The 9,881-nt window shown below is 46.4% G+C and overlaps 1 protein-coding gene across 1 annotated transcript; it reads left to right on the plus strand.

Annotated features, from left to right (window-relative positions):
* Positions 1-827: 827 nt before the first annotated feature.
* On the plus strand, positions 828-1,697 carry CCR75_003186 (uncharacterized protein; the record flags this gene model as incomplete). Its single annotated transcript, XM_067961283.1, has 1 exon — positions 828-1,697. One exon carries the CDS (start codon positions 828-830, stop codon positions 1,695-1,697), a length of 870 nt encoding a protein of 289 aa, XP_067818633.1.
* Positions 1,698-9,881: the final 8,184 nt, after the last annotated feature.

The following is a 9,881-nucleotide window of genomic DNA, read 5'->3' on the forward strand; positions in this document are numbered from 1 at the left end:
ATAGTCTTCTAGACCCCACAACCCTAGATGACACAATCATCGGCGTTTGAATGCATAGACAGGCGGGTCGTTTGTGTGTTCACCGATAGTTGTGGTGGCATGGGTAGACCAACCAACGGAATGTATCACCTGATGTCACCCACACGCCACTAAGGTTATTGTCGTGACATGGTAGACCGTTAGTATATCCTCTCGCCCTTTTTTCGTAGGCTGGTTTTCTTTTTTTAAAGTGTCCATGGACGCGACAACCTCAAACGTGCAGCAAAAGTAGGCGTCTTCAACCGAACCGCGAGTCGAACACGTCTCATTCCCGACGGCGCCGATTCGGCTGGAATTCCTCCTTTCGAAACGACTTTGACACTATTCTGATCCTAAGCCGGATCGAAAAAATAGGCCACAAGGGGTGGGCTTTTTTTGAAAATGGCGTGCGATCTGTCCGCTGCCGCAAGGCGCCTCTTATTCGCTAAAATCTGACGCACGACCGGGACGTTCTCGTCTGTCGGGCACGCAACGCTCGCCTTGCTGTAGACACTGTTCGTGCTGTGCGCGACGCCACCTCGGGTCCATTTCCCATTAGTCACTCCACTGGTCCAAGAGGTCCGTTTGTATTGAAACTCTTGACAGGAGCTTGCTTCTTTCCTGTCGAGCTTTGCTACGTTTGAGAGACTCAGGCGGCTATCATCACCTTTCGGGACCAGCCACCGCACCGAGAGCGTTGGAAAGCGCGCCTTGTTCGGCTCGGACGGCAGCTAGTGCATTGCCTCGTACGGTCATTTGTGACCTCGTCCTCGCCGCTTACTTCGCTCGCGGTGGTCGACCTTGAGCCCATGCCTTGCGTGGAGCTACCCCCTCCCAGCGCTTACCTGCAGTCGCCCACCAAGTCCGTGGTCGTTGCGGTACCTTTACGCTCCACGATAGACGTTACGACCCCGACCCCAAGCATGACTAGCAATTTGACCAGTCCAACTAGCAGCAGTAGTAATGAGCCGTCCCCGCAAGCAGCGGACGTTAATTCTAAATCCTTAAAAGATGCCGAGCTCGCGCCGGATCAGGACCCTGCACAGCAGCAAGAGAATGATTCTGTATCGGACGATGACGATGTAGAGGAGCTTAAAGAGGCTCTCTTGCGCCGATCTACGGGCTCGATTGCGATCATGTCGCGCCAACAAGAGGCTTTAGACTATCGAAGGCACACGTTTACGACCATGTCGGCCGATAGCCGGGCGAGTATGCGACGGCGTAGCTACGATTTTACTGCGCACTTTGGCAATACCTTTCCACCTTTGACACCACCACGGCCACTTCTCCCGTCACTAAAAGCACATCAGCATTTTCGACTATATGGCAAGACGACGGGGCCAGTAAAAATCATTAGCGAGTGCCATGAACAAGGTTCTCCAATGGTCGCCTTTGTATCGCCGAATCCCACGTCAGTATGGACACGAGGCAAGCCCGTGGTCATACAGTGGAACAAGCTCGATATAAAGATTGAAACGCTATGCATTGAGCTGCTAGAAGACGGCTTAAATGCCACTACGCTCATTGCAAAAGAGGCTCCGAATACAGGATCGTATACCTATCCTAAGGTTCCGTGGGGCATGGAGTCCGGCTCGAAGTATTTTCTCCGAATCGCCGCGACCGAGGATAAGGAGCGCTACTGCACGAGCAGCTTCTTTCAAATTAGTTCGGCGCCGTAAAGTTCTTGAAGTCAAACCCACGATGGAGACTGCGAAGTTTAGGAGGTCAAGTCTATTTAATGTAATTGTCATAAGTAGTGATGTGGTATAATCCATCAAGTTGAAGAAGACAAGTAATAGAAGAGTTGAAGAAAACTTGCATCCCCGTTTACAGGATACTCTCTCTGGCACTTTCGAGTAATAGTGAGTCACTCAAGTTCTGAGTCAGGGATCCTGCGCCAGAAAATTAAAAGCAGTGGGCTGCGACAAACCTCATGGATTTGTAACACGCGCTTAAAAATGAAAGCACGCACCGACTTGCGTAGGAGCGCTGCTGACAGAGCGTATAGGTGAGCTGACGACTAGAGAAACCCTTACGTCAGCGATTGGAAAGGCATCATGCGAGTGCACTTCGTAATAAACAGAATTACACCTTGTTTTTACTCGTCCAATCCTTTAGTTAATCTTGTTAAGGATCGTGGATCGGATGCCTTAGCCAACAAAACTTGACCGAGCTTCCACGATTCTATTTTGGAAGGGTTGACGAAATGATTCATGAAAATATAAAAGGATTTAGCACGATTGGACGAGATCATTGCGTAAATAGGATCAAGGCTCGTTAGGATCTCACCAAGAAAGGTGAGATCTTACATTCATCGATGACTTTAGCTCTTCTAGATATGCCGCAGGCTCTGAAAATGCGTTTGAGGATTGACCGCGTTATGCAGAGGTTAATGCAACAATACTTTCCAGATAATATTACATCTTAAAAATATTCACTTACGTGTATCCGTCACCTGTAAAGAAGTGTCACGTAATAGATATTATTTCCTATAAAAGTAAATAAAAAACGAAGTACAAATGTACTATTTTGTCAATTTCGACTTGATAGCTTTTAACTGGTTGATTTAATTCTAAATCAACTCGACAAGACACAATTAGGGTAGATGCGCAAGGGGCGCTTAACATATTTAGTTATTAATACATTCAAGTCAGTAGATAGAAGATCGTTACGTAGAAGCTTAGTATCGATCTTCTATCTACTGACTTGAATGTTACGTAGAAGCTTAGCATCGACATCTAGTAGCTAAGACTTCTAAGGTACTTTGAACCTTCCTCTGCACGTCGAGTACGTGAAATTGTCGAGGCGCCCCACCTTCACTGTAATCAGTGTAGATTGACTTATACTGTTATCAGTACTAGCAAAGGGGCCTCTTTACACGTGGTAGAACTTCGTAGTCCGTTCAACGGCCTACGCAGGTTCCATCCAACATGGACATGTTGAATGAAGAAGGGGAAGCTTTAAGCCTCTCAAGAAGGCTATCACGCAACGCGTGAAAGGTTCACTCGTTTAGTGACCTTGAATGGAGAGCGATCGAGCGCATGAGTTCGGTCGTAGGCGGGCAGGCCGTTGGCGCTATGCTGTTCAACTGCGGCCATAGCCGAGTTCATACAACATGAACTCTACGGGGCCCAAGAAAATGTAGCCTAGCTTCACTAGCAAGGCTTTCAACACGCGAACGTGTTGAGAGAACAGGGTGCTTAAAAGTTGGAACTGTTCAGACAGCAGCATTTTCTTACATGCTGCTAGCGGGCCGACACTTCCGCGTCGACCCAAATGCTTAAAGATAGAAATGTCTACATTTAAGGCAGTCGAAGGCGACTCCTTCTGTGATGATTCGTTGTTTTAGACGACGCCATTGAAGCTCGCCGCATCAATGATGCGACGAAAGTTAAATTTGGCATGTCCAACATAGCCGGACGTGCCAAATCGTGGGCCTTAGGGCTTAAGCTTCACGACCAATTGGTTTTTGGGTCGCCTGATGTCTCAAGACTCGGCTCAGGCAAAAAGCCGCCACGGGTTTAATTAAAAGCTCGAGTCGAGCTCCTGGATTTGAAGCAGGGCAAGCGTGACCTTCACGCTTATGCCCAGCATACACGATACCTGGCAATTTGTATCGTGAGTAATCCGATTAATGAACACACAGGCTACTGTGTTCACCAAGGATCTCGCAAACGGTGCTGTCAAGACCAAGCTGTTCTGGCTCGAATTTCGAATTAGAACGCCTGACCAAGCGATCTCTGTAGCGGAACAAAAGGACTTCAGCCTGAAACAGGCATTTGTGCTTATTGTCCGCCGAGACGACAAAAAAACGGAGGTCCAGAGCCCATGGACCTCTCGTACGCAGAAAGCGAGCAACCTCGCGCTTCAAGTTACAAACAATTACAAAAATGTAATAATTGTAAGAAGACGGGCCACTATGTAGTGCCTCACGACCAGCGCCTAGAAACACTGAGTGGAAAGATCGACCTCCTGCTAGGAACAGTGGAGGACGCGGGTCCGACGCTGTTGCTAAATCGCAACGGCGAGGCGAATCGCCATAAAACGGTCGAGGTCAGTAAGTGCGGAGCACCCAACTGACTCTGCCGCGTCAATAGAATTTACCGACCTTCTGACGGAAGTTTCTCTTCACACACAAAATTGTGTGTAAGACCCCAAGGTGATGAGGTAAACTACATCACCTTAAAAATGAAAGTGTCAAATAAATTGCCTATTAAGTCCCTAGTCGATTGTAAAGCGTCGAAAACATTTATTCGACGCCAATCGCTAGAAGATCGCAGGCTCAAGTTCGTTGACCTCTAACGAGGATGACAGTGCGCCTAGCAACAGGCGCATCTGTAACAGTAAAGAAACGTATAGTTGGGTAAACAATACGATGATAATTTTTTGTACTAGATTGGATAACAAACTTGTATCATCCTTGGAATACCATGGCTCAAAAAGTACTAGCCATGCATAAAATAGCAGCATGAGGCTGTGACGATGTCTGCATCTCATTATTCGATCGGAAATAGTATTCCTGAGAACGAACGGGTTCTTAGTAGCTCATCGTTGGACGTAAGTGTCCTTGATGAGAAGAATCGAATCAAACGTTTTACGTCCCAATAGTGGAAGTCTTTGAAAACAAACCCTTTGTATAAAAATTAATAAAATTGAAGGATGTCTTTACCGAATCCGTACCGTGCGAATTGCCCTAGGATAAAGGCTCTCGACACGAAATTGACCTGATACCAGGTTCGAACTACTGTGTCGTGAAGCCAATGCCATTGCCTCGTGAACAAGTATTAGCGATCGACAAATTCTTTGCGAATCGCTAAGCTGCGGGCTATCTGAAGGAGTCAACCTCCCCTCATAGCTCTCTGACCCTCTGTGTGCATAAAAGCAACAGGAGGATGGCGTATTATGCATGCGTTCAATAAATTAATGCTGCAATGGTACCGGGTCAAATGCCGATACCACGAAAAGGCGTTATCATTGCTGGTATGTCAAAGAGTACTATCTTTTCGTCAATGAATCTGATGGATAGATTATGTCAGATCCTCATGCGTGAACAGAATATCCCGTTCCCAGTAGTAAGCACCTCAAGCGGAATGCTATTGGAGTGGTTAGTTATGCCGCAGCGACGTAGTAATGTCCCTGCGATATTAAACCGATGTGTAACCAATCTGTTAAGATCGCTGCGGGATTTCGCATCGAGTATTTTTTATGACGTCTTCGTTCATAGCAGAGCCATGAAGCGGAAAGTCGGACGTTGAAGTACATCGTACCCACGCCCGAAAGGTTCTTACACTTATGCGTAAGCATAGGTTGTGTGCAAATCTCAAGAAGTGTATATTCACTGCAAGCGAAATACCACTTCTTGGGTGCATCATGGATAAATAAATGGCATGCTCTGAATGGGCAAAATTAAGGCGATCAACGACTCGCCTGTGCCAGTCGATATAAAAGGACTTCGTAGATTCCTCGGCTTAGCGGCGTACTTACACAAGTACTCCCATAAAAATGCCGAAATGATAGTACATTTTTATTCTTTATTGAAGAAATATGTGAAGTGGTCATGGAACGCTGATTGTCAGCGTTCCTTTATAGATATCAAGAAAAGCTTGATGCAATCGCCCATCTTGGCAATTGCGGACCAAGACAGACCATTCCATGTGGTCTGTGACGCCAGCAATTTTCCAATCGGCTGTGCGTTAATGCAATATGACACAGACGGCACAGATTGCGACGTCTGCTATCAGGCACGTCAGCTTTAACGAGCTAAAAGCAATTACCCAGTGCATGACAAGGAGCTCTTTGCCATGAAATATCCACTGGCTCAATTTAGGGTCTATCTCCTCGGAGATAGACCATTCGTCGTATATACGGACCATGCGTCATTACTCACGACCGTGAAAATCCCACACATCTCGCAAAGACTGGCGAGGTGGCTATCTTTCTTCGCGAAATATAATTTCTCCGTTGAATATAATCAGGACGACTTAATGTCGTCGCTGATGCGTTATCACGCCGAACTGATTTCGAGTCGGCTGCGCATTCCAACAGTGGAAATAAACCCATTGTTGCAACACTCATTTCAAGTGTTCCGTCATTAACGTTTTTGATGACATAAAGAAAGCCTACGCAGAAGATAAGGACCTTCTGCGTTTAGTGGATCATATGATGAATCCATCCGATAAATATCTTAAAGATTTACCGGCTTTATATTGATCGTAATCCGATCGATACACAATATACAACGGCCTATTTTATGACACAGCCGTTGCTGGCGACACTCCACGTGCCGTTGTCCCAACTCACAATGATTTGCGCTTACGCATCATGTATGAGTGTCACGATGCACCAACAAGTTGACATCGTGGACGTGAGAAGACTTATCTCACAGTAAGTCGCGACTTTTATTGGCCCAGCCAGTATCAGTTTGTGCGCAAGTACATTCGTGCTTGCAAGGTATGTCAACAGGTGAAGCCTAGCTCTTCATCCGGTCCACCTCTCCAACCTCTACCACTTCCGGCAGAATGTTGGCAGTCCGTACCTCTGGACTTCGTCTTCGGATTTCCCGAAGACAATCACAAAAACAATGGAATCCTTGTTTTTGTTGACAGATTCAACAGGATGATACATTTTGTTGCAGTGCCAGAGTCGACCACGGCTCCGGGCTGTGCCCGTGTCTTTATCAACACGGCATTCCAACTCTACGGTTTACTTCAAAAACTAGTCTCGGATAAAGATCCACGGTTCACGGCAGAGTTCTGGCAATCCGTGTTCCGATCTCTCGGAACACAGCTGACTATGTTAACTTATGATCATCCAGAGACAGATGGTCAGACGAAACGCATAAATCGCGTCCTCGAAGAGATATTTCGAGGTTACGTCCAATCGTATCCGAATTGGAGCGAGTTTTTACCGATGGTCGAATTCGCCATCAATAATTATATGCATGCGTCTACAACGCATACACCGTTCTTCGTGAATGGTTTACGCCATCCACGCACACCCACCCAATTAGAGGGATCCTCTAGTTAAAGGGGGGACTCGCACGAGCAAACCATTTCTGGCTCATGCTCATCACGCATCGAAGTTACCAACGACGCAAATGATGTCGATGTCGAAGCAATCGACATCGAAGATGAGAAAGACCTCATGGCAGTACGCACAAAGCGCTTTAAAAAAAACAAAACAAATGAGTCAGCAGAGGAATTTCTATTGGCTCGAGAATCAGTAATCCGTTTCGTACACGAACGCAGTGGACCGTCAAAAACGGAACGCAGACAAACATGGAAGAGCAAATGTTCCTTCATTTAATATTAATGACCTAAGACTACTCTCTACGGTAAACTTACCTAAGCGATTAGTCACTAATGTGGGTAGCAGTAATTTACTACCCAAGTTCATTGGGCCTTTCCGTGTACAGTATCGCAGAGGCAATGCGCACACAATAGAATTACCACGTAGGATGCGAATCTATCCTGCGTTTTATGCTGTTCGGCTCCGCCCGTATCATCAGTACGCGGTTTCTTCCAAGGACGGATCTGACCACCCTTTCAAGAATCTTTAAAAGATTCTTGTAGTCACGAACCAGATTCTCGTGTTGAATCTAAAGAGTCTCATGTCGGGTCCGAAGATCCTCGAAACCGCGATGAGCGGACGACAGCTCATCACGAAGAGCGTGATATTTCCGTTCGTAATCCAACATGGAGTACGTACACTTCGAACGGTCTTCTAACCGTTCGATATGGTGATCCTGCACCGTCTGCTCTAACGAGAGACGCTTACCGCGCTCGTGGTCAAGTCCCTCCTCTGAATCATGGAGGAAGTGATCGATTTTGTCGATCTTCGACATTAGATCCGACACATGGGTCGGATCTAATTATTCCTCCTTTGCCACAATCATTGGTGGATTCTCACGGTGGTCTACGTTTCCTTGTGGAACGTATTTAAAATCACCGTGATATGAAGGGGCAGCGAACGAGTTATCTAATTCTCTAGCGCGGATATCCACCTTCACATGACAGCTGGGGGCCTCGTTCCCAGCTGCTTGTTGACGTTGAGGGCCTCGTCCGTCAGTATGACGAGACTCATCCGATGTTTCAGAAGGTCCATCGGAAATCATGCGCCCTTAGCGCTTCTAAATCAGCTGCAAAACGTCAATCGCATCTCGCGTATCAATAGAGATGCGAGCCCTTCCCCAGGGCGAAGTAAGGGAACAGACATCCCTTTTTACTCGCTTCATGTTGTCAGCACAACATGGACAGGAATCACGCCTCGTGAGGCATGGAAGTCCTGCCTTACGAGACAACCGATGCAGTTTAAATCTTGCACCGGTTAAACTTCATTTTTGAAACCCTAACGCGAATCGCGTAAAGTCTTTGAAGCCAGGCTTCGCGTTAAATGTCTTTGACATTGCGAATAAACGCGTTTCAGGCTTGCATCAACGGACTTTACTCTCGCTTGTCGTTGCCACCATACCATCGATGCTTAAGAAAAGCAACGAGATAAAAATCTTCCTCAGCGCAGAAGTTCTTCGCGCTGGGATGATGGCCATGGAGCTTAGTCGCAATTAATGAGGGATATTCATTGTGAGAAGTAGTCTCTCCCGACAAGCTATTAATTAGCTGTTCGGGCAAAAGCCACGGCTTCTTTTCAGGGGCAAGACGAGTCATTTTATTATCTACAATCCCCTGAGTGGTACCCACTGAAGCAGAGGTACCAGAAGAACTTTTAATACGATGGCTTGCGCTATCGTCATCACCACGCAAATAAATATGTGCGGGTGACGGCACGGGAGACGGTGCTGGCGATGAGATATCATCCTCATCGTCTGACCCAAGTATGCTATAGCGAACGCTATCAGCACGATTGTAAGATTAAGCCTCCTCATTTAAAGGCTCATAGTCAGCCGCCTGACGACTATCAGACGACTGTTCTGTTCTCCCCGAGTCGGTCATCTCGTCGGACTCGCATTCGTCGTCGACCTCCAAAGAGAGGTCGCATTCACGTGGTGAATCATCACGTGCACCCGCAACATCTATTGTTGCGGGAGAAAACGATACTACGGCAGACGGAACGTCTGCCGCAAGAGACAATAATGCGTCGCCCGCGTTTGCATAAACCGCAGCCGAAGTCGCCGCTCTATCCGCACACTGCATGGACTTGTTAACCATGCGATAGAATTTAAAATGATGGTTCTGACCAATTAACATCTTTTTTCTTAATTTAGTGGTCTTATACTGACCCCTCTATCCAATGACAGTCAGAGTGATTGTCGTTTAAGGGAGGAGTGATGCAATGGGGTATATCGTTACATGAATTATTAACACTTATAGGTTGTTAATTGTTATATATCTTAAAGGTAGATGATATTGGGAGAATATACTTCACGTAATAATACCCAGAAAGCTTATCCATTGGAAGATATAGTCCATTATATCTACTTGCTCCGTGGTCCAGTCAACGCTGGACGCGCGCATAGAGAGATACAGATTAGATAATATTTACATGTTTTGTATTAGTATACAAGTAGGTTAGTATCGGAAGTACTTAATTTTAGTTGGAACAGTTTTCTATTTATCCTTTTTAATGCAAATTTTAAAGAAAGTCCTACTCTCCACGTACCAGTGTACGTGAAGTAACGCGAGGCATCACTCGCACTGAAGCAGTGCGAAGTGGGCTGGTACTGAAGCAGTACAAGTCAGTAGTGCCTCGTTACAGCGTTCCGTTGAGAATATCAAGCAAAGCTCGATGCAATCGCCAATCCTGACGATTTCGGAACAAGACAGACAATTCCATGTGGTCTGTGACGCCAGCGATCTTGCAATCAGCTATGCATTAATGCAATATGACACAGACGGTGCAGATTGCGT

The sequence above is a fragment of the Bremia lactucae genome, linkage group LG6, assembly GCF_004359215.1.
Source record: "Bremia lactucae strain SF5 linkage group LG6, whole genome shotgun sequence".
Taxonomy (NCBI): Eukaryota; Oomycota; class Peronosporomycetes; order Peronosporales; family Peronosporaceae; genus Bremia; species Bremia lactucae.